We start from the raw sequence: 24881 nt of genomic DNA, 5'->3' as shown, positions 1-24881 counted from the left end.
TTACAACATTTTAATATATCTGAATACATTTATCCCTATATGATGTCATTTAATCCCAAGTGCTAACTGTAGCAGAGAGAATAGGTGAAGACTAATTCTCAATGCCCTTTAGTGCTAACAGGTATAAACTGCAGAATAGAACAAGAAAGAAGTTACAATTAGATTAGATTACATTACATTACAGTGTGGAAACAGGCCCTTCGGCCCAACAAGTCCACACCGACCCGGCGAAGCGCAACCCACCCATACCCCTACATTTACCCCTTACCTAACACTGCGGGCAATTTAGCATGGCCAATTCACCTGGCCTGCACATCTTTGGACTGTGGGAGGAAACCAGAGCACCCAGAGGAAACCCACGCAGACAATGATAGAGTGTCTACCACGTCTCTTGGAAAAGTTCCAAATTCTTCACATAGATGAATGACCTTGTACAGTGACTGTTGCTAAGTTTTCAATTATTCCCAGTAATGTCTTACAGACACAATAATCAATTAATCTTTCTTTGTTGAAATTGTTTGAGTGATAAATGTATGCCAGAGCATTTACACCCGTCTGAATTATCGTGTTTTTTGTGCTTTAGATTCTGGTGGCAGAACAAAGACGTTTTTACTGCCAACCAGCAGCAGGCTCTTCAACAAATTTCATTCCCCAGATTGATCTGTGAGAACACCAAGATTGAAGACGTCCCGCAGGATGTGTTCAGATACAGGCCATTCCCAGAAGGATATGTCAAATGCAACCACATTCCACGGGTAGACCTGAGTGCCTGGAAAGAGAGCACTAATGGTATGACACTGTTGGGCCTTTCCTAGGATTCTGACATTTGGGTTCATTGTGTTTCTCCTAAAACTCGGCTTGTGACTGATGACAGTGTAAGAAGGTGCTAATAAGCAGTTTCAAAGCTGTGCTGATGTGATTTGATAGTTTGGACGTAAGAAATGCCATGTTAGGCAACCTTATTTCTATTGCTTTCCTTTGTTTTCTTCTAACTCTCAAGATCGGCCCTGCAATTTGCTGAAAGGATAGAGATCAGCTGAATGTTGTGTGGAAGCTTCTACTTCTCTGGAGAATTATGGATCAGTGCATCTTTAAGCTCTGAGCAATCACGTCCAATATTGCTTCTTTCACCAGTCATGATATTTAATGTGAGGATGTTCAGATTTAGATGTACAAAGCATATTGTGAATTCAATCTAGATTTTTAACATGCAATTAAGCAAGGGGCTTGTTTGAATTATTAAGTGTTAAATAAAATAAAACTCGTAAAGCTGTCATTGACTGTTGAAACAGGCTTTGCTACTCTCTCTTCAAATTGAAAAGAAACTAAAATTTTGATTCTAGTCCTTTCATCATTTGGTGCCCACATTTTAATAGAAATATTTCTCCTCAGGAGAAATCCTCCAGGCATCCATTTTATATAGGCCCCTCAAAATCTTCTTTAAAACATAAGATCACATGAAATTCTTCTAAATTTCATGTGATACTGGTTTAACCTGTTCAGTATTTTTTCATTAGCTTACTTTTCCCCAGGAAAGAGTCAAGTAGGCCATCTCCAAACTGTTTCTAAAGCAATTACATTTTTTTTTTCTAAAAAGGAGACCAAAACATGACACAGCACTTCAGATAAGATCCTATCAATGCCTTGAACAACTGCAGTAAAACTTCCTGACTCTTATATTCCAAATCCTTTACAATGAAGAATTACATTCCACTTGCCTTTCCAATTACCTGCTGTACCTGCACCTTAGCTTCTGTACCCTCAGTCTTGCAGACTCTCAGTTTAAATAGTATTCTGCTTTTCAATCCTTCCTGTCAAAGGTTCATACTTACCCACTTTATATTTCATCTTCCAATTTTTTTGCCGATTCACTTAACCCAGATGGAGACTTTCCACCTCCTTTTAGCACCTTACTTTCCTGCATAGCTCAAAGTCACGGGAACTTTAACTATCATACATACAGTCCCATCATCTAAATAAGTGGTATATATCATAAGTAGTTGAGGGCATTAGTTTGGCCACAGCGGTAGTAATGTATGTAGTTCAAATCACGACACTATATAAAGGATGTGATGCATTAGAGAGCATGTTAAAGCAAACCTGGAACTAAGACTCTAACAATGGCCATGAATCAATGGTCAATTGTCAGAAAAACGCATCTGCTTCACTAATATCCTTCAGGGAAGTAAACCTGCCAGCCTTACCTCATCTGGTCTGCATGTGACTCCAGATCCATAGCAATGTGATTGATTCTTAACTGCCCTCTGGGCAATAAATGCTGGCCTAGCCAGTGGCATCCTCATCCCATGAATGATTTAAAAATACATGTTACCAAGACTGGAGTATTTCAGCTATGGAGGGAGACCAGATAACTGGAGCAGAAAAGACTGAGGTGTACAAAGTTCTGAGGGGCATGAACAGTGCAGGTAGGGACAAAGTTGTCCCCTCTATTCATCGTGAATGCTATCTTGTCAAAACATTCTAAGAGATTAATTAAACATGATGTCCCTCTCAAAGCCAGGTTGGCTCTGCCTGATCACATCACAATTTTTAAAATGAAAGCAAAGTACTGAGATGCTGGACATCTGAAACACAGGTAGTTCAGGGATAACACGAATTCCAGCAGCGTGATTTGGCTATAACGTTGCTGGTAAATTAAGGAATGGTATTTTTGAGAACATTTACCTCCGTTAGCAATAGAGCGATTCCAGCGGGGATCAGTTCGCGCACTTCATTCAGAGCATGCGCCAGTGTCTGCGCTGGTCTTGGTGCCATTCTGCGCATTCGCCAGTGTGCGTGCTGGTCTTTGTGCCATTCTGCGCATGCGCCGGCGTCTGCGCTGGTCTTTGTGCCATTCTGTGCATGTGCCAGTGTCTGTGCTGGTCTTTGTGCCATTCTGCACATGCGCCACTGTCAGCGCAGGTGTTTGTGCCATTATGTGCATGGACCTGTGTCTGCGCTAGTCCTTGTGCCATTCTGCGCATGCACCGGTGTCTGCGCTGGTATTTATGCCATTCTGCACATGTGCCGGTGTCCGCGCTGGTCTTTATGCCATTCTGTGCATGGACCGGTGTCTGTGCTGGTCTTTGTGCCATTCTACACATGTGCCGGTGTCCGCGCTGGTCTTTATGCCATTCTGCACATAACGCGGTGTCCGCGCTGGTCTTTGTGCCATTCTGTGCATGCACCGGTGCCTGCGTTGGTCTTTGTGCCATTCTGTGCATGCACCGGTGTCCGCGCTGGTCTTTATGCCATTCTGCACATGTGCCGGTGTCCGTGCTGGTCTTTGTGCCATTCTGTGCATGCACCGGTGCCTGCGTTGGTCTTTGTGCCATTCTGTGCATGCACCGGTGCCTGCGTTGGTCATTGTGCCATTCTGTGCATGCACCGGTGTCTGCGCTGGTCTTTATGCCATTCTGCACATGTGCCAGTGTCCGTGCTGGTCTTTATGCCATTCTGCACATGCACCGGGGTCTGCGCTGGTCTTTGTGCCATTCTGTGCATGGACCGGAGACCACGCTGGTCTTTGTGCCATTCTGTGCATGGACTGGTGTCTGCGCTGGTATTTGTGCCAGTCTGTGCATGCACCGGTGTCCGCGCTGGTCTTTGTGCCATTCTGTGCATGGACCGATGTCTGTGCTGGTCTTTATGCCATTCTGCACATGCACTGGAGTCCGCGCTGGTCTTTGTGCCATTCTGTACGTGATGCGGTGTCTGCGCTGATCTTTGTGCCATTCTGTACATGCACCGGCGTCTACGCTGGTCTTTGTGCTATTCTGTACATGGACCAGTGTCTGTACTGCACTTTGTGCCATTTTATGCATGCACCGTTGTCTGCGCTGGTCTTTGTGCCATTCTGTGCAGGCGCCAGTGTCTGCACTGGTCTTTATGCCATTCTGCACATGTGCCAGTGTCCGTGCTGGTCTTTGTGCCATTCTGTGCATGGACCAGTGTCTGCACTGGTATTTGTGCCAGTCTGTACATGCACCAGTGTCCGCGCGAGTCTTTGTGCCATTCTATGCATGGACCATTGTCTGCGCTGGTCTTTGTGTCATGCAGTACATGCACCAGTGTGCGTGTGGGTCTTTGCGCCATTCAGTGCATGGAGCAGTGTCTGCGCTGGTCTTTGTGCCATTCGGTGCATGCACCAGTGTCCGAGCTGGTATTTGTGCAATTCTGTGCATGCGCCAGTGTCTGTGCTGGTCCTTGTGCCATTCTGTGACTGCACCAATGTCAGTGCTGGTCTTTGTGCCATTCTGTGCATGCGCCAGTGTCCGCGCTGGTCTTTGTGCCATTCTGTGCATGCACCAGTGTCCGAGCTGGTATTTGTGCCATTCTGGCCATGCACCAGTGTCCGAGCTGGTCCTTGTGCCATTCTGTGACTGCACAAATGTCTGAGCTGGTATTTGTGCCATTCTGTCCATGCACCAGTGTCCGAGCTGGTCCTTGTGCCATTCTGTGCCTGCACTGATGTCCGTCCTGGTCTTTATGCCATTCTGCACATGCACTCGTGTCTGTGCTGGTCTTTGTGCCATTCTGTGCATGGACCGATGTCCGTGCTGGTCTTTGTGCCATTCTGTGCATGGACTGGTGTCAGCGCTGGTATTTGTGCTATTCTGTACATGCACTAGTGTCCGCGTGTGTCTTTGTGCCATTCAGTGCATGGACTGGTGTCCGTGCTGGTCTTTGTGCCATTCTGTACATGCACTAGTGTCCGCGTGAGTCTTTGTGCCATTCTGTGCATGGACCGGTGTCCGTGCTGGTCTTTGTGCCATTCTGTACATGCACTAGTGTCCGCGTGTGTCTTTGTGCCATTCTGTGCATGCACCAGAGACCGCGCTGGTCTTTGTGCCATTCTGCGCATGAACCGGTGTCCGCACTGGTCTTTGTGCCATTCTGTGTATGGACCAGTGCCTGCGCTGGTATTTGTGCCATTCTGTGCATGCGCCAGTGTCTGCGTGAGTCTTTGTGCCTTTCTGTGCATGGACCGGTGTCCACGCTGGTCTTTGTGCCATTCTGTGCATGGAGCGGTCTCTGCGCTGGTCTTTGTGCCATTCTGTGCATGCACCAGTGTCTGAGCTGGTCTTTGTGCCATTCTATGCATGCCCCAATGTCTGTGCTGGTCTTTGTGCCATTCTGTACATTCACCGGTGTCCGCGCTGTCATTGTGCCGTTCTGTACATGCACCGGTGTCTGCGCTGGTCCTTGTCCTATTCGATGCATGGACCGGTGTCTGCGCTGATCTTTGTGCCATTCTGTACATGCACCGGTGTCTGCGCTGGTCTTTGTGCTATTCTGTACATGGACCAGTGTCTGCACTGCACTTTGTGCCATTTTATGCATGCACCGTTGTCTGCGCTGGTCTTTGTGCCATTCTGTGCAGGCGCCAGTGTCTGCACTGGTCTTTATGCCATTCTGCACATGTGCCAGTGTCCGTGCTGGTCTTTATGCCATTCTGTGCATGCACCGGAGACCGCGCTGGTATTTGTGCCATTCTGTGCATGCACCAGAGACCGCGCTGGTCTTTGTGCCATTCTATGCATGCACCGGAGACCGCGCTGGTCTTTCTGCCATTCTGTGCATGGACCGGTGTCTGCACTGGTATTTGTGCCAGTCTGTACATGCACCATTGTCTGCGCTGGTCTTTGTGCCATTCTGAGCATGGACCAGTGTCTGCGCTGGTATTTGTGCCATTCTGTACATGCACTAGTGTCCGCGTGAGTCTTTGTGCCATTTGGTATATGGACGGGTCTCTGCGCTGGTCTTTGTGCCATTCGGTGCATGGAGCGGTCTCTGTGCTGGTCTTTGTGCCATTCTGTGCATGCACCAGTGTCTGAGCTGGTCTTTGTGCCATTCTATGCATGCCCCAATGTCTGTGCTGGTCTTTGTGCCATTCTGTGCATGCACCAGTGTCTGAGCTGGTCCTTGTCCCATTCGATGCATGGACCGGTGTCTGCGCTGGTCTTTGTGCCATTCTGTACATGCACCGGCGTCTACGCTGGTCTTTGTGCTATTCTGTACATGGACCAGTGTCTGCACTGCACTTTGTGCCATTTTATGCATGCACCTTTGTCTCATGCGCCAGTGTCCAAGCTGGTCTTTGTGCCATTCTGTGCATGCGCCAGTGTCCAAGCTGGTCTTTGTGCCATTCTGTGCATGCGCCAGTGTCCAAGCTGGTCTTTGTGCCATTCTGTGCATGCGCCAGTGTCCAAGCTGGTCTTTGTGCCATTCTGTGCATGCGCCAGTGTCCAAGCTGGTCTTTGTGCCATTCTGTGCATGCGCCAGTGTCCAAGCTGGTCTTTGTGCCATTCTGTGCATGCGCCAGTGTCCAAGCTGGTCTTTGTGCCATTCTGTGCATGCGCCAGTGTCCAAGCTGGTCTTTGTGCCATTCTGTGCATGCGCCAGTGTCCGAGCTGGTCTTTGTGCCATTCTGTGCATGCGCCAGTGTCCAAGCTGGTATTTGTGCCATTCTGTGCATGCACCAGTGTCCGAGCTGGTCTTTGTGCCATTCTGTGCATGCGCCAGTGTCCAAGCTGGTCTTTGTGCCATTCTGTGCATGCACCAGTGTCCGAGCTGGTCTTTGTGCCATTCTGTGCATGCACCGATGTCCGCGCTGGTCTTTGTGCCATTTTGTGCATGCGCCAGTGTCCAAGCTGGTCTTTGTGCCATTCTGTGCATGCACCAGTGTCCAAGCTGGTCGTTGTGCCATTTTGTGCATGCACCAGTGTCCAAGCTGGTATTTGTGCCATTCTGTGCATGCACCAGTGTCCAAGCTGGTCTTTGTGCCTTTCTGTACATGCACCGATGTCTGCGCTGGTCTTTGTGCCATTCTGTACATGCACCGGTGTCCGCCCTGATCTCTGTGCCATTCTGTACATACACTGGAGTCCGTGCTGGTCTTTGTGCCATTCTGTGCATGGACCGGTGTCCGCGCTGGTCTTTGTGCCATTCTGTGCATGAACCGGAGACTGCGCTAGTATTTGTGCCATTCTGTGCATACACCAGTGTCCGCGTGAGTCTTTGTGCCCTTCTGTGCATGGACCATTGTCTGCGCTCGTCTTTGTGCCATTCTGTGCATGGACCGGTGTCTGCGCTGGTATTTGTTCCATTCAGTACATGCACCAGTGTCCGCGTGGGTCTTTGTGCCATTCTGTGCATGGACCGGTCTCCGTGCTGGTCTTTGTGCCAGTCTGTGCATGCACCAGAGACCGCGCTGGTCTTTGTGCCAGTCTGTGCATGCACCGGAGTCCGCGCTGGTCTTTGTGCCATTCTGTGCATGGAGTAGTGTCTGCGCTGGCATTTGTGTCATTCTGTACATGCACTAGTGTCCGCGTGAGTCTTTATGCCATTCTGTGCATGCGCCAGTGTCTGCGCTAGTCTTGGTGCTTTTCTGTGCATGGACCGGTGTCGGTGCTGGTCTTTGTGCCATTCTGTGCATGCGCCAGTGTCCGCGCTGGTCTTTGTGTAATTCTGTGCATATGCCAGTGTCCGCGCTGGTCTTTGTGCCATTCTGTGCATGCGCCAGTGTCCGCGCTGGTCTTTGTGTAATTCTGTGCATATGCCAGTGTCTGTGCTGGTCTTTGTGCCATTCTGCAAATGCGCCAGTGTCAGCGCAGGTGTTTGTGCCATTATGTGCATGGACCGGTGTCTGCGCTAGTCCTTGTGCCATTCTGTGCATGCACCGGTGTCTGCGCTGGTATGTATGCCATTCTGCACATGTGCCGGTGTCCGCGCTGGTCTTTGTGCCATTCTGTACATGGACCGGTATCCGCGCTGGTCTTTATGCCATTCTGCACATAACGCGGTGTCCGCGCTGGTCTTTGTGCCATTCTGTGCATGCACCGGTGCCTGCGTTGGTCTTTGTGCCATTCTGCGCATGCACCGGTGTCCGTGCTGGTCTTTATGCCATTCTGCACATGACGCGGTCTCCGCGCTGGTCTTTGTGCCATTCTGTGCATGGACCGGTGTCTGCGTTGGTATTTATGCCATTCTGCACATGTGCCGGTGTCCGCGCTGGTCTTTATGCCATTCTGCACATTACGCGGTGTCCGCACTGGTCTTTGTGCCATTCTGTGCATGCACCGGTGCCTGCGTTGGTCTTTGTGCCATTCTGCGCATGCACCGGTGTCCGTGCTCGTCTTTATGCCATTCTGCACATGTGCCGGTGTCCGTGCTGGTCTTTATGCCATTCTGCACATGACGCGGTCTCCGCGCTGGTCATTGTGCCATTCTGTGCATGGACCGGTGTCTGTGCTGGTCTTTGTGCCATTCTGTACATGCACCAGAGTCCGTGCTGGTCTTTGTGCCATTCTGTACATGCACCGGTGTCCGCGCTGGTCTTTGTGCCATTCTGTACATGCACCGGTGTCCGCGCTGGTCTTTGTGCCATTCTGTACATGCACCGGTGTCCGCGCTGGTCTTTGTGCCATTCTGTACATGCACCGGTGTCCGCGCTGGTCTTTGTGCCATTCTGTACATGCACCGGTGTCCGCGCTGGTCTTTGTGCCATTCTGTACATGCACCGGTGTCCGCGCTGGTCTTTGTGCCATTCTGTACATGCACCGGTGTCCGCGCTGGTCTTTGTGCCATTCTGTACATGCACCGGTGTCCGCGCTGGTCTTTGTGCCATTCTGTACATGCACCGGTGTCCGCGCTGGTCTTTGTGCCATTCTGTACATGCACCGGTGTCCGCGCTGGTCTTTGTGCCATTCTGTACATGCACCGGTGTCCGCGCTGGTCTTTGTGCCATTCTGTACATGCACCGGTGTCCGCGCTGGTCTTTGTGCCATTCTGTACATGCACCGGTGTCCGCGCTGGTCTTTGTGCCATTCTGTACATGCACCGGTGTCCGCGCTGGTCTTTGTGCCATTCTGTACATGCACCGGTGTCCGCGCTGGTCTTTGTGCCATTCTGTACATGCACCGGTGTCCGCGCTGGTCTTTGTGCCATTCTGTACATGCACCGGTGTCCGCGCTGGTCTTTGTGCCATTCTGTACATGCACCGGTGTCCGCGCTGGTCTTTGTGCCATTCTGTACATGCACCGGTGTCCGCGCTGGTCTTTGTGCCATTCTGTACATGCACCGGTGTCCGCGCTGGTCTTTGTGCCATTCTGTACATGCACCGGTGTCCGCGCTGGTCTTTGTGCCATTCTGTACATGCACCGGTGTCCGCGCTGGTCTTTGTGCCATTCTGTACATGCACCGGTGTCCGCGCTGGTCTTTGTGCCATTCTGTACATGCACCGGTGTCTGCGCTGGTATGTATGCCATTCTGTACATGCACCGGTGTCCGCGCTGGTCTTTGTGCCATTCTGCGCATGCACCGGTGTCCACGCTGGTCTTTATGCCATTCTGCACATGACGCGGTCTCCGCGCTGGTCATTGTGCCATTGTGTGCATGGACCGGTGTCTGCGCTGGTCTTTGTGCCATTCTGTGCATGCGCCAGTGTCTGTCCTGGTCTTTGTGCCATTCTGTGCATGCACCGGTGTCCGCACTTTTCTTTGTGCCATTCTGTGCATGCACCAGTGTCTGCGCTGGTCTCTGTGCCATTCTTTGCATGGACCGGTGTCTGTGCTGGTCTTTGTCCCAATCTTTGCATGCACCGGTGTCTGCGCTGGTCTTTGTGCCATTCTGTGCATGCGCCAGTGTCTGCGCTGGTCTTTGTGCCATTCTGTGCATGGACCGGTATCCGTGCTGGTCATTGTGCCATTCTGTGCATGGACCGTTGTCTGCACTGGCATTTGTGCCATTCTGTGTATGGACCGGTGTCTGCGCAGGTCTTTGTGCCATTCTGTGCATGGACCGGTCTCTGCACTGGTCTTTGTGCTATTCTGTGTGTGCACCAGTGACTGCGCTGGTCTTTGTGCCAGTCTGTGCAAGCACCGGTGTCTGCGCAAAGACCGGTGCATGGACCGGTGTCTTCGCAGGTCTTTGTGCCATTCTGTGCGTGCACCAGTGACTGCGCTGGTCTTTGTGCCAGTCTGTGCAAGCACCGGTGTCTGCGCTGGTCTTTGTGCCATTCTGTGCATGCGGCAGTATCTGCGCTGGTCTTTGTGCCATTCTGTACATGCACCGCTATCTGCGCTGGTCTTTGTGCCATTCTGTGCAGGCACCGGTGTCTGCACTGGTCTTTGTGCCATTCTGTACATGCACCGGTGTCCGCACTTTTCTTTGTGCCATAATGTACATGCACCAGTGTCTGTGCTGGTCTTTGTGCCTTTCTGTACATGCACCGGTGTCCGCACTTTTCTTTGTGCCATTCTGTGCATGCACCAGTGTCTGTGCTGGTCTTTGTGCCATTCTGTGCATGCACCGGTGTCCGCACTTTTCTTTGTGCCATTCTGTGCATGCACCAGTGTCTGCGCTGGTCTTTGTGCCATTCTGTGCATGGACCGTTGTCTGCGCTGGCATTTGTGCCATTCTGTGTATGGAACGGTGTCTGCGCAGGTCTTTGTGCCATTCTGTGCATGCACCGGTCTCTGCGCTGGCATTTGTGCCATTCTGTGTATGGACCGGTGTCTTCGCAGGTCTTTGTGCCATTCTGTTACATGTACTGGTGTCCGCGCTGGTCTTTGTGCCATTCTGTGCGTGCACCAGTGACTGCGCTGGTCTTTGTGCCATTCTGTGCATGCGGCGTATCTGCGCTGGTCTTTGTGCCATTCTGTACATGCACCGCTATCTGCGCTGGTCTTTGTGCCAGTCTGTGCAAGCACCGGTGTCTGCACTGGTCTTTGTGCCAGTCTGTGCAAGCACCGGTGTCAGCACTGGTCTTTGTGCCAGTCTGTGCATGCGGCAGTATCTGCGCTGGTCTTTGTGCCATTCTGTACATGCACTGCTATCTGCGCTGGTCTTTGTGCCATTCTGTGCATGCACCAGTGCCTGCACTGGTCTTTGTGCCAGTCTGTGCAAGCACCGGTGTCAGCACTGGTCTTTGTGCCAGTCTGTGCAGGCACCAGTGTCCGCGCTGGTTTTTGTGGTATTCTGCGCTTGGACCGGTTTCCGCGCCAGTCTTTGTGCCATTCTGCGCATCCAACAGTGTGTGCGCAGGTCTCTGTGCCTTCTTGTACATGGACCGGTGTCTGTGCTGGTCTTTGTGCCATTCTGTGCATGCACCGGTGTTCACGCTGGTCTTTGTGCCATTCTGTGCATGCGCCAGTGTCTGCGCTGGTCTTTGTGCCATTCTGTGCATGCACCGGTGTCCACGCTGGTCTTTGTGCCATTCTGTGCATGGACCAGTGTCTGCGCTGGTCTTTGTGCCATTCTGTGCATGGACCAGTGTCTGCACTGGTCTTTGTGCCATTCTGTGCAAGCGCCAGTGTCTGTGCTGGTCTTTGTGCCATTCTGAGCATGCACCAGTGTCTGCGCTGGTCTCCGTGCCATTCTGTGCATGGACCGGTGTCTGCGCTGGTCGTTGTGCAATTCTGTACATACACCAGTGTCTGCACTTTTCTTTGTGCCATTCTATGCATGCGCCAGTGTCTGTGCTGGTCTTTGTGCCATTCTGTACATGCGCCAGTGTCTGTGCTGGTCTTTGTGCCATTCTGTGCATGCACCGGTGTCCGCACTTTTCTTTGTGCCATTCTGTGCATGCACCAGTGTCTGCGCTGGTCTCTGTGCCATTCTTTGCATGGACCGGTATCTGTGCTGGTATTTTATCCATTCTGCGCATGGACCGTTGTCTGCGCTGGCGTTTGTGCCATTCTGTACATGGACCGGTTCCGTGCAGGTCTTTGTGCCATTCTGTTTGTGGACCGGTGTCTGCGCTGGTATTTGTGCCATTCTGTGCATGGGCTGCTGTCTGCGCTGGTCTTTGTCCCAATCCTTGCATGCACCGGTGTCTGCGCTGGTCTTTGTGCCATTCTGTGCATGGACCGGTATCTGCGCTGGTCTTTGTGCCATTCTGTGTATGGACCGGTGTGCGCACTGGTCTTTGTGCCATTCTGTGCATGGACCGTTGTCTGCACTGGCATTTGTGCCATTCTGTGTATGGACCGGTGTCTGCGCAGGTCTTTGTGCCATTCTGTTACATGTACCGGTGTCCGCGCTGGTCTTTGTGCCAGTCTGTGCGTGCACCAGTGACTGCGCTGGTCTTTGTGCCAGTCTGTGCAAGCACTGGTGTCTGCGCTGGTGTTTGTGCCATTCTGTGCATGCGGCAGTATCTGCGCTGGTCTTTGTGCCATTCTGTACATGCACCGCTATCTGCGCTGGTCTTTGTGCCAGTCTGTGCAAGCACCGGTGTCTGCACTGGTCTTTGTGCCAGTCTGTGCAGGCACCAGTGTCCGCGCTTGTGTTTGTGCTATTCTGCGCTTGGACCGGTGTCCGCGCCAGTCTTTGTGCCATTCTGCGCATCCAACAGTGTGTGCGCAGGTCTCTGTGCCGTCTTGTACATGGACCGGTGTCTGTGCTGGTCTTTGTGCCATTCTGTGCATGCACCGGTGTTCACGCTGGTCTTTGTGCCATTCTGTGCATGCGCCAGTGTCTGCGCTGGTCTTTGTGCCATTCTATGCATGCACCGGTGTCCACGCTGGTCTTTGTGCCATTCTGTGCATGGACCAGTGTCTGCGCTGGTCTTTGTGCCATTCTGTGCAAGCGCCAGTGTCTGTGCTGGTCTTTGTGCCATTCTGAGCATGCACCGGTGTCCGCACTTTTCTTTGTGCCATTCTGTGCATGCACCAGTGTCCGTGCTGGTCTTTGTGCCATTCTGTGCATGCACCAGTGTCTGCGCTGCTCTTTGTGCCATTCTTCACATGCAATGGTGTCTGCGCTGGTCGTTGTGCAATTCTGTTCATACACCAGTGTCTGCGCTGATCTTTGAGCCATTCTGCACATACACCAGTGTCTGTGCTGGTCTTTGTGCCATTCTGTACATGCACCGGTGTCTGCGCTGGTCTTTGTGCTATTCTGTGCTTCCGCCAGTGTCAGCGCTGGTCTTTGTGCCATTCTGTACATGCACCATTCTCTGCGCTGATCTTTGTACCAGTATGTGCAAGCACCAGTGTCTGCGCTGGTCTTTATGACATTCTGTGCATGCGCCAGTGTCTGCGCTGGTCTTTTTGCCATTCTGTGCATGGACCAGTGTCTGCGCTGGTCTTTGTGCCATTCTGTGCATGGACCAGTGTTTGCGCTGGTCTTTGTGCCATTCTGTGCATGGACCAGTGTCTGCGCTGGCCTTTGTGCCATTCTGTGCATGGACCAGTGTTTGCGCTAGTCTTTGTGCCTTTCTGTGTATGCACCGGAGTCCGCGCTGGTCTTTGTGCCATTCTGTGCATGCGCCAATGTCTGCGCTGGTCTTTGTGCCATTCTGGGCATGCACCGGTGTCTGCACTTTTCTTTGTGCCATTCTGTGCATGCACCAGTGTCTGCGCTAGTCTTTGTGCCATTCTGTGCATGGACCAGTGTCTGCGCTAGTCTTTGTGCCTTTCTGTGCATGCACCGGTGTCTGCGCTGGTCTTTTTGCCATTCGGTGCATTGAACGGTGTCTATGCTGGTCTTTGTGCCTCTCTGTACATGCGCCGATATTAGCTGCCAACAGTACATCTTTCTGTGAGCGGTACAGTACAGAGAGCAGCTATCTTACTTTTTTTTTAAATGCACTGTGTTAAATTTACTTCTGTTTTATTAATAAATCTGGTTTCAACCTTCATTCAGGCTGTGCTATACTTTGTGTTAAACATCTGAGTGATTTTTGAGTGAGCATGAGTGAGATTATTTGCTGGTCTGCCCCTAACTCCACTTCTCCCATAGGTCCCATTATTTCTATGAAACACTTTTCTTTTACGCAAGGTTTCACTGGAACGCAACTACGGCATTATGGGAGAACTACCTGTCCCAGCAAAGTGCTGCGGTAACTCATTAGTTCTAACAGCATCAGTACAGACAGAAATAATGTCAATGTTTTCAGTTACATATGACTGTTCTTTTGAGCTAGTTCCAAGGAAGCGTAGTACTGGATTCGGAATGCTAACTCTGTTTCTCACTTCAGCTGCTGAGGGTCAGTGACACTTTCTGTTTTGACTTTATAAATATCATACCAGAAACTCCTTAATACTGAACTGTATTCACATTTATATACTTTGAGCTAACTAACTGATCTTTCTATTATTCTGTTTTTGGCCTGTTTTTCTTCTTGAGAAAAGGGGTTACATTTGTTATTTTTCAATCCATTGGGACCTTCTGAAACTAAGGAATTTTGAAAGAATATAACCAAACGTCTATTATTTTGCCACCATTTCTTCTGAGAGTTATTAATATTCACTTGAAAGACTACCACTGCAATTCCACTAAGCTGCGTTTAACCTGATTTCATATCCATCCTAGCCAGCTCTGCCTTCAGGCTTTCCTAGCTTCCTGTTTTCAGTGCACCTTCTTTCTTGAGTAAAAGTCATTCCTTTATATCAAATTTGACTTTAAGCTAACATGGATCCAGTATTTTTTTCTTTTGGGGCCGCCAAACTTGCCCTCTCTGGGATTAATGGGAAGAGACAGTGTAATACCCTTGACCATTGCATGAGGAAGAACATTTTACTAAATTGGACATCATAAAAACCACCAGGTCAAATGGGGTGGCGTAAGCTGGTGATGGAGCATCTCACCCAAGATTACCTCACAAATATGGTATACCACAAAACAGAACAGTTGTATAGGATGTGGCAACCTTTTTAAAATTATATTGAAACTGACTTGTCAGCAGTGGGAACCTTTATGGGCACCCGTGGGACCCTGGGAGGAGAAGACTGGAAGGAAAAGGATATAGGTACTGTAGGGGGTTCTCCCAGGGATGGGAGCCTCAGTGGAGGTGTGATGAGTAAGACAGAATAAAGTAGTAAGACATTATCTAATGTAAGTAACTTGAATGTAATTTAAGCTAGTATTTATTCAATATGTTTGCAGTGTAGTTATAGTTAAGTAGATAGGTTTGTTTTGGTAGAATAGTGGGTTGTTTAGTAACAATGGTACTATGGTATGGCCTTGTTCTTTGTACTGTTTCTTTCCTGTTTTGATGGGTTTTTTTATATATATAAATGTTTTGTAAATCATTTTAAAAAGCTTTTCAATAAAAAATATTTATATAAAAAAGGAGACATTGGAACCAGTGATCAAAAGATTGGTCAAACAAGTAGGATTTACAGGACATCTTAAAAAAGCAGATAGAGATTTAGAGAGGGAATTACTGATCTTAGGGCTTAGACAGATAAAGGCACTGTCACGAAGAGCAGGACAAAAGAGTCTGAGGCTATATAGGAGTGCAGAATAGGAGTGATGCAGAGTACGTAGATAGTTCAAGGACTGATAGAGATCACAGAGATACAGAAAGGCAAGGCTGTGGAGGAATAAGCATTTGCGATATGAAATCTCAATTTAAATTAACTCTGATCCACCTCCTTTTCATCAATATGTAAATCAGCCAATAGCAATGCAACAATACTTAAGTCTTCTCATGACTCAGACTGTCTTTGCAAAACCTAGAAGCAAATCTTCTTTTGGTGTTACCTGAACTGACAATTACTGTGTAAGGGCATTAAGACCCTGAAGTAATCTTGTGATGATATCACACAGCTGATCCTCACTGCGTATAAGTAGCACAGTGTGAGTGATTTAAAAACGAAGGGAGAGCTGTGGAGAGCTCGGCAGAAGCTAGTCACCTAGCCTTGCTAGATGTTAGAAACATGTGCATTTGGTGTAGACAAGTTAGCATTAAGTGGTAGGTTCAATGGAATGGCTTTTCAATAGTGTGATTTGAAATTAGAGCCTTGTATATCACTGTATGCTATATATTTCAGTTTTTAGCCATAACATGCGAAAATCAGTGTTCGAAAGAAGCACAAGGCTGAGGAGAGGTTTCTCAATCAGTGCCTTAGCCCAATTTCATTGAATAAAAGCAAAGTGCTGTAGATGTTTGAAATATGAAGCAAACACAGAAAATGCTGGAGAGACTCAGCATGTATGACAGTGTCAATGGGAAGAGAAACAGAGTTAACATTTCTAGTTCAGTATGACTACCAAACTCATATATGAAACCACTCAGCAAATCAATATCATTCACTCTAGCATTTTAGTAGCATTGTTCTCTTTAGATTGATAGAATGAATTATTAACTAACTCTTAATAAAGTACTGAATTTCCATAAAATATGCAACAAATGTTAGATTATACAGAAGATGTGTCTATACTCAGTGAGCAAAGCTTAGAAATATTGTTTTATAACATTTACTGAAACACTTCCTCTTTATTTAGACTTCAACTCTTAACAGCTTCTGTTTGTTCCCTTTGCAGTAATCCCCTGTGGCTCAATCCCCATTGTTGCTGATGCCCATTTCTCACTCTGTAAATCTTTGATCAGATACACCTGTAACTCAGGGTTCAAATTGATGGGAAAGGATACCATAAAATGTTTGAATAATGGCCAGTGGAATTCTGCACCACCTAGGTGTACAGGTAAGAGCTGAAATCCAGTGCAAAAGCTTTGAAATTAAGTCTTTCAACTTTAGTCAAACATTAATTGTTCATTAATCCAACCAAACTGTCTGCCAACTTAAAAGGGAGTAAAGAAAATGGTCAGAGCCAGAATTAACAAAGATTACTTCCACGTCACACAAGTACTTTGGTCAGAGGTAGATTTTTTTAAAAAGTTCCCTGCTACAAGTATTTAACAATTTCACCAGGGGTTGGCTGCCAGAGGGGTGACCACTGCTCTGTCTTTGTGCAGAAAGTCCCAAATTTACACTGAGGACATTGGATTGGATTGTGTGGCTCTACCACTGTGTGAAATGTGTTGGATTCAGAATAGACCGGCCATTCTTTAGATTAGATTTTTTTTTAGATTACTTACAGTGTGGAAACAGGCCCTTCGGCCCAACAAGTCCACACCGACCCGCCGAAGCGCAACCCACCCATACCCCTACATTTACCTCTTACCTAACACTACGGGCAATTTAGCATGGCCAATTCACCTAACCTGCACATCTTTTGGACTGTGGGAGGAAACCGGAAAACCCGGAGGAAACCCACGCAGACACGGGGAGAACGTGCAAACTCCACACAGTCAGTTGCCTGAGGCGGGAATTGAACCCAGGTCTCTGGCGCTGTGAGGCAGCAGTGCTAACCACTGTGCCACCGTGCCGCTCACTCTTGCCATAGTGACCTTCAACAAGCGCAACCATCTTCCTTTACATATGGGGTGAGGGGTTCTTTTGATGCAGTGGTAGTATCTCTACCTCTGAGCCAGAAGGCCTGGAGTCAAATCCCACCTGCTGCAGAATTCTGTAATAACATCTCTTAATAGGTTGATTGAAAAAAAACCTTGATAGTATGATTGTCCTTATAGCAACTATAATGGAAACCATTTATAATTTGGTCCCCATTGAACAAAACAATAGATGCTTCAAGATGTGACAATTTGAAAATGACTTTTGAGACAAACAAGTCACTGGAGAAGAGTCCTACAGGGAGTTCCAGAATATTAACTTTTCTTTCTGGGACATTTCATCAAAAGTTCAGATAGCAGTTTGATCATATAAGGCTTTGAAAGACCTGTGTCCAGTGGAGTTTAAAAGAATAAGAGGCACTTTGATGAAACATACAAGATCTTTTGGGGTCTTGACAAGGTAGATGTGGAGTGCATGCAATCTCATTCAGGAGAATGTAGAAATAGGGGACACTACTTCATAATAATTTGTTGTCACTTTAAGACAGAGGTGAGGAGAACTTGTCTTTCTTTCAGAGGTTGTGTGTCTTTGGAGCTGTCTTTGTCAAAGGATGACAGAAGCAGAGTCTTTGATTATTTTTAAGGCAGAAGTAGATCATTTTTTTGATAAGCAAGGGGATCAAAGGTTATCGGATAGGCTGGAATGTGAAGTAGTGTTACAACCAAATCAGTCATGGCCATATTGAAAGGAAGGCATGATGGCTGAGTGATTAACACTGCTACCTCACAGCGCCATGGACACAGGTTCAATTCCCACCTCTGGTGCTGTGAGGCAGCAGTGCTAACCACTGAGCCAGTGGGCGACTGTTGGTGTAAAGTTTGCACATTCTCTTCGTGTCTGCATACGTTTCCTCCCACAGTCCAAAGATATGCAGGACAGGTGAATTGTCCATAGTGTTAGGTGAATTAGTCAGGGGTAAATATAGGGTAGGGGAACGGGTCTGCATGGGTTACTCCTCAAAGGGTTGGTGTGCACTTGTTGGGCTGAAGGACCTATTTCCATACTGTAGGGAATCTAATCAATAAGAGCAGACCTTAGGGGCTGATTGACCTATTCCTGCTTCTAATTCATATGTTTCAAATTTAACATGTATCCTTAACAGGGACTCCTGGAACTTCTAAAACTCAAAACATTCTTCTTGTTGATCAGTCTTGAAGCCTTGGTGTCAACTATAACTTGTATGTTTTGAGAGGATGTCCTGAAACATCTTCTGGCCAATTAACACTGTAGTTTTGGTACTCCTTTATCCTTAAGCTAGATTCTCTGGAACATATACATGCCTAGCCAATTCACTCCAGGTGTTATTTCTTCAAACTACTTTGCAATAGTTGGTACTTAATGAGAATCCAACTTGTGACATTTCCAACACAACATGCCCCAAAATTCAAATATTTTCTAAGAACACTCACCAATTAAGAATTGTCACCACTAAGCTTATACATAGTACAATTAATAAGCTTATATACGATACAAATGTGCCAAAGAGGTAATGTTTAAAAACATTAACATATTAAATAATATTTTCAGACATTTCTAGAAACTTGAAAGGAATAACAGATTTCAAAGAAGGTAAAATAGAACCTCGATCAGTGGGATCCAAAGGAGAAACAGCAAATATCGATTTTCTTGAAGATGGCTCAGAAGTTGATGCTTGGGCTACAGCCTGAGGCCAAAATGTTTCTTAACTGTGAGGATGCAAGGGAGATGGATGGGAATGAGGTTTTTCATTAAATATAAGAATACAGTTATGAGGTGGTCTCTCCCCCAGTGCTGAAAGAGTACCCAACGGAATGGAGTGAGTCTTCCCCTTCCCCTTTTAAAGCATGGTCTTTGACAATACAGTCACGGTATCTAATTTTAATCCTGATGCTTCTTGTAAATTTGATCCTGGAGTTTGAGTGATGATGACAAGGCAGCATTTATTTCCCATCCTCACTTGCAGAAGGTGGTAGTGGTGAGTGTGCACACCTCATTCTTTCCCAGAGCCTTGCAGAGTATTGCTTCCAAATACATGTGGTGTCATCAGCAGACCACATAAAATATTTTCCCCCAAGATGGTATTGTATTGTATGAAAGTAGTCCCCACATCTCACCCCTGACTATACATGCTCCCCATTCTCACTGCCCTTTCCCCCACCCCAACCTCTTCAGAACCTCTTTCAAACCAATTATAATTCAGCAGAAAACTGCAGCAGAAATTTTACATCTTCTGGGCATAACACTCCAGTGAAATAATCATAAATGCTGGATTTTAAGAAACACTTTTGTTTGGATGGTTGTAGGATAAATTGACAATTTTGCCATCATTACAACCAGACATTCCATAAATAACTTCATCTACTTTTGCAATTATTAGAGTTGCTCAAATTGACTGCTCCATTTGCTTATCTATTAGTGACTGTGATTCAATAGAATGTAATATGCAGGCGCTCACAATAAATGCAAGATCTTTCCAATGACTACAGGCATTGTTTAAATTGAATAAGCTGTTTTATTTTGATGTTAAGTTGTTCTCAGCTAACGCTCTAATGTTCTAATCATTACAATATTGGCTGTTCTTTTGCTGTGATTACTCTTTGCTTGTGTAGAATCAGTAAAATAATGTAGCAGCAACCAAGCTGCATCCCATGCAATTTCTTGTCTGACACAGATTAAATAAATGGTGTTCATACCAGCACTGAAATAGTTGTTTTTTTTAAGACTTGCTCTCTCTTTCTCCCTGTCTCCTTCATTCTCTGGATTTTCCCTAAACCCTGCAAACTGTTTTATTCTCTCTTGGTCCTTCAACTCAACTGGCAATTTCCCAGGAACTGTAGAAATAGAGTTAACCAGTATGTAAGTAACAAAGGATATAATTTTAGAAAGATCAAATGTTATAATTTTTTTTATGAAAGTCTCACAGAAAAAGATGGATTCAAGAACAGGTAGACTCTTTGAGATTAAACCTATAACTGCCTACATGTTATGGGTGACATAGTGCACACTGGAACCTATAATTATCCTTTATTACAGTGTAATGCAGGGAGGGTGACAATTACACTCTCCTGTGTGTTCTGACAGGCAGTAAATGTCATACTATCACTTTGCTACATTTAAGTGAAGCCTGATAGATTTATTTACCAATGAGATAATTCAGCGTAACAAGAAATAAATGCTTAACAGATGTCTCTGAAAAAAAGAATAAAATAAAAAGTCTACAAGAGATTAAAATAAATTGCTCAGATAACCTGGATTTGTTTTTGGAAAGAAACAATCTTCCATAAGAGCTTATGATGTGATGTCAATAAATAAACATTTCCTTCAATTTCATGGCACTCATTTTGCAAGGCCAGAATGTGTAACTTGATTTGAACCTAAATTAAAATTGATCAGCAATTATGACAAACATCTATTAATGCTGTAGATATTATTGTCGGGACGTAAATTATATTTAGCTCAGTTCTATTTTTTGACATGTTGAACATTAGTAATTTCAAATTACCCTATAAAGTTAAATTATTTGACATTTGTCAGCAGTTAATTTGATTCTTAGCTCAATTTCAGTCTACAAATCAAATACACATACATCCTACAGTCAATAACTGTGCAGAAAGTCTGACATAAAGCATTCGATATTATTTTATGATATAATGGGTGACATTTGGGAAAATACAACTTCTGAAAATATAGATAGCAAAAATCAGGAAAAGTACCTATTTCATGGCTACCAAATGTGTTGGAATCTTTGAAAGGCATTACTGATTTGGACAAAGAATTCCAATTGATGAAACATTTTTGAAGTTTATGAATAATTTTGATGCGGTCTCTTACAGATTGATGAATAGATACGGGGAGCCAGAGAATAGGATATTAATACCAGGTAAATAACTTGTAAAAATTCTGAAACAGATCCAACAAATGAGAAGCTTTTAAACTGGAAAGGCATTATAAAGGAGATGATGTAGCCCAGGGATCATTATTGCCTTTTTCAATTCTTAATAGTTTGGTAAATCTATGAAATCTTTTGCACATAACTTGCCTATAGCAAAAAGAAAACAAGATATTTGGCAGAGAGAGTATGAAGGGAGTGTACAAAAATCATATTAAATATCAGGAATTTAAGTCATAAGTGGAAATTAAGGGATGTTTCAGTATTGTGGCACTTTGAATTTCTTTTGACAAAATGTAAGGCATGGACTTTCTTTTTGCACGGGGGGGTTGACTGTTTGCCTCCAAATCCCAAGAGTACCGTCAGACATTGCTCCAAGAGGGAGATCTGTATAGGTACACAAAGTTCCAGGCACAACAGCGCTCAAAGAAAGAAATCACCTTATGTGAGCCACACCATCTCACAGACTGTTAAACTAATTCACTACAAAGCCTCAGAAAGAACCAATGCTATTAAAAGTTAAGCTTTTGAGGTGAGGCAGAGATGTCTGCTTTGAAACATAGTCTGTGTAAAAGGAGGATCAACAAATAAGGCTTTTGCCACTGCTTTATGAGCCACTGCTAGCCCTGACTGGGCATAAGGCAGATAAATAGAGTGGAATTTCAACCATCTACAGATCTTTCATCACAATTATGGAAGGTGAGAGGGAGATTCCCACAGAAACTTATCCCCAATGGATCTGAAGAGGTGAGTCAGCAGAAACAGGCAAAGAGGCTTTTGTCTGTTGTTGGGCAGGGAAAGCAAATAGAAGGCTTGGTGTGTCTGCATACACCTGAGGCACACGCATGCACACAAACATGTTGCTTGTGAAGCATGACTGACAACACTCAGGACAGCATGCATTAGAACAATTGATACTCATTGGTCAGATATTGAAGTCTATTTTGAACAGTGGTATTGGATCATCGGTAATATTTCACTAGGCTGTAGATCTCTTTCTCTCTCTCTTTCTCTATCTCTCTCTCTCTCTTATCTCTTATCTCTACCTAAAGCATCCTTATTGTTGTAGGTTTGCTAGTATGGTTCAATAATGCCATTATGCAATAGTAGAGCAAGTCAAGACCAGGCCCCAGGAACTGCATAGCTGTTAGAAAAATTAAATCCACACTCTCATCAACTGAGCTAAATGGCTTTGACGGGCATAAGAAAGGGCCCAATGGGGATGAGATTTGAAGGCAAGGATGAGAATTTTGAAGTCAAAGTGTTATTTGATGAAAGCCAAAGTCGGTCAACAAGTACAAGAGAGAGGATATCAAATCATCCACGACTTCACTGAATGACAGATTAGACTTGAAGGGCTGAATGGTCTACTTCTGCTCCTATGTCTTATAGTCTTGGGATGAGTGCATGGAACTCAATGTGAGTAAGGGCATGAGCAGAGCCTCAGTTTGAATGAGCTTAAGTTAACAGATTAATAGTCACACAAATTTATACACTCACAGTCTGACACAAATATGAATTCTGTATCCATCAATCAGCCCTGAGGTAACAGCTGCATTAACTGTTTTTATTTGTTGATTCTGTAACAGGTTTAGAATACATCTAGGAACAGTAATCAAGTGTAATCAGTGTTTTGGATGTAAACTGATTAGGACATTCTCCACTCTTGATAGTAGCAAGATCATCAGAATTTTCTATAAATTCCCAAACTGTCAACATAAATCCTCTGAACATCAGCAACATTTGGATGAAAGTTGCAGCTAGTTGCATCAAAAGATGGACTGAGGTGATCAAGTTGACAGTGTGTCTTGTTCTTTACATCTGGGTAGTATTCACACAGAAAGGACATTGGTGTCCTGGATGGCCTGATACATCCTTAGTATTACCTTCTTCTCAAACCAAACAGTGTGGAATCATATTTAATTCATTGCCATATCTGCAGAATAAAACAAAATGTTAGAATGAATCACAAACGCAAGAAGGGGAGAGTGGAAAAAGTGTTGTTGTAAACAAATTCCCTGTCATCAGATTCCACATGTAATGTAAACATATGCCAAAGGGAACTGCAATAAGGACACTTATAATGTTGTTAGATATCCACCAACAAAACTCTTGGACTGAAGAGAAACTGATGACTCATTTTGAGGGCCTATATAACCTGGGGCAGCACAATGGCTCAGTGGTTAGCACTGCTGCCTCATAACCCCAGGGACTTTAGTTCAATTCCATTCTCAGGTGACTGTGTGGAGTTTGCACATTCTCCCAGTATCTGCATGGGTTTTCTGTGGGTGGTCCGGTTTCCTCCCACGGTCAAAAGATGTGCAGGTTAGTTAGATTGGCCATTCCAAATTGCCCACAGTGTCTGGGGTTGTGTAGGCTAGGTGGGTTAGCCATGGGAAATGCAGGCTTACAGGGATTGGGTGGGAAGCTCTTCAGAGGGTCAGTATGAGCTGAATGGTTTGCTTCTACATTGTAGGGATTCTATGATAATCCATGTCATGCATTACTTACATTTCAATTTTGGGCTGTAAGGCTTTATCATGGGTATATACTAGGGGTGGGTCTAAAACTGCTTTGTGGTATAGCAGGACAAATCAGTGGGGAGGGGACACAGAGGCAGCTGTCGAGGAAAGAACTTTGGATCATGGTGGGGGCTGCAATGTGAGGAAGATCAGAAAGTAAATCATGAAATGATTAGAAAGAATTCTTACTAATAAATTAGACTACTTATCTAGGAGTGTTTCATGCTGATAGCCAGATGTCAAATACCAACTCAAATATTTAAGAAATAAAAGTAGAATTGCAAAAGAGCTGCTATTCCCCTCGGCCTGTTTTTATTAAACCTGCATCTTAGTGCACGACCAGGGTGGAGAAGGCTCATGGATCGTAGTTGTTTTTGTCAGACATTAAGAATGTGAAAGTCCCTGGCAGACATGTGTCGCTTTGTCAGGACCTGGATGCCCAAATCAATTGAATAATCTTCTAATGCAATTTGATAGCCCCAGAAGACAGCTCTACACTTTATTGAAGTTATACAGCTACCAGTTTTCAGCTTTTACCTATACAGCTAGGTGGTTCCAGGTCCCACTGTCCATTACTCAGACAAGTTATGGTGTCGTCTCCCACCAGCCTGAATCCAGGTTCACAGCTATATCTGACTGAGGACTGACACACCGAAAAATGGGCATGCTCAACAGCTGGGACAGAGCTGCAGGGGGTCACTGTAAAGAAGCAAATGAGGTGAATGCTAAATTGAGAGTCAAAGCACAGAATCAAATTGTGAATCACAAAATGTGCTATAATTCAGAGGAGGTTGCAATGATCAGAACAATGATGAGAGGCAAGTCAGGCTGCTATAGAACATATATCAATAAGATTCAAGTGAAAAGCTTCATTCCCAAACACAGAATTCTAAATTCTGACAGTATAAGAGGCCATTCAGTCCACGAAGTTCGAGTAGGTAGAGGTGGTGGAATGGGTTGGGGGGGAATGGGTGTGGGGGCTGATGGTTGGTGAGGCTGGCAGGTACGTGATAGAAATGAAAAGCTCAGAATGTATAATTTCCAACTTGTTGTGGCTTCACTGGATGATTTCTGCTGTTTATGTCCTTAATAAATTATTTGCATTTCCTTAGCAGCTTTAGCTGAGTAAATCCCACTGGAGGTGGCTTTAATAAACAATGTTTGCTTTGATCCTTGTTTTACTGAATGACTTCTACTATTTGCATCCTTTGAAGATGAATGCTGCTTCTTTTACAATTTCTTTCAGACTGATTCCTATTTACTGCAACTCTAATAATGATCACTATT

The 24881-nt window shown here is 45.9% G+C and overlaps 2 protein-coding genes across 2 annotated transcripts in view; one reads left to right on the top strand and one right to left on the bottom strand.

Moving 5' to 3' along the window:
* Positions 1–19881, top strand: part of LOC122564094 (eosinophil peroxidase-like) — an 89749-nt gene extending 69868 nt beyond the window's left edge. Inside the window, exons 13-15 of the mRNA XM_043718655.1 lie at positions 584–789; positions 16273–16434; positions 18732–19881. Of these exons, the coding sequence (XP_043574590.1) occupies positions 584–789; positions 16273–16434; positions 18732–18871 (508 nt within the window). The 3' untranslated portion in view covers positions 18872–19881. The remainder of the gene's footprint in view (positions 1–583; positions 790–16272; positions 16435–18731) is intronic.
* A 2762-nt stretch (positions 19882–22643) lies between these two features.
* The window catches only part of LOC122564095 (eosinophil peroxidase-like), a 40250-nt gene continuing 38012 nt past the window's right edge, over positions 22644–24881 (bottom strand). The window contains exons 13-14 of the mRNA XM_043718656.1: positions 24132–24293; positions 22644–23008 (exon numbers count right to left, since the gene is read on the bottom strand). Coding sequence (XP_043574591.1) covers positions 22992–23008; positions 24132–24293 — 179 coding nt within the window. The 3' untranslated portion in view covers positions 22644–22991. The remainder of the gene's footprint in view (positions 23009–24131; positions 24294–24881) is intronic.

This window comes from Chiloscyllium plagiosum, chromosome 28 (assembly GCF_004010195.1).
Source record: "Chiloscyllium plagiosum isolate BGI_BamShark_2017 chromosome 28, ASM401019v2, whole genome shotgun sequence".
Taxonomy (NCBI): Eukaryota; Metazoa; Chordata; class Chondrichthyes; order Orectolobiformes; family Hemiscylliidae; genus Chiloscyllium; species Chiloscyllium plagiosum.
Note: the sequence above shows the minus strand (reverse complement) of the source record. Positions and strands in the feature narration are given on the sequence as shown.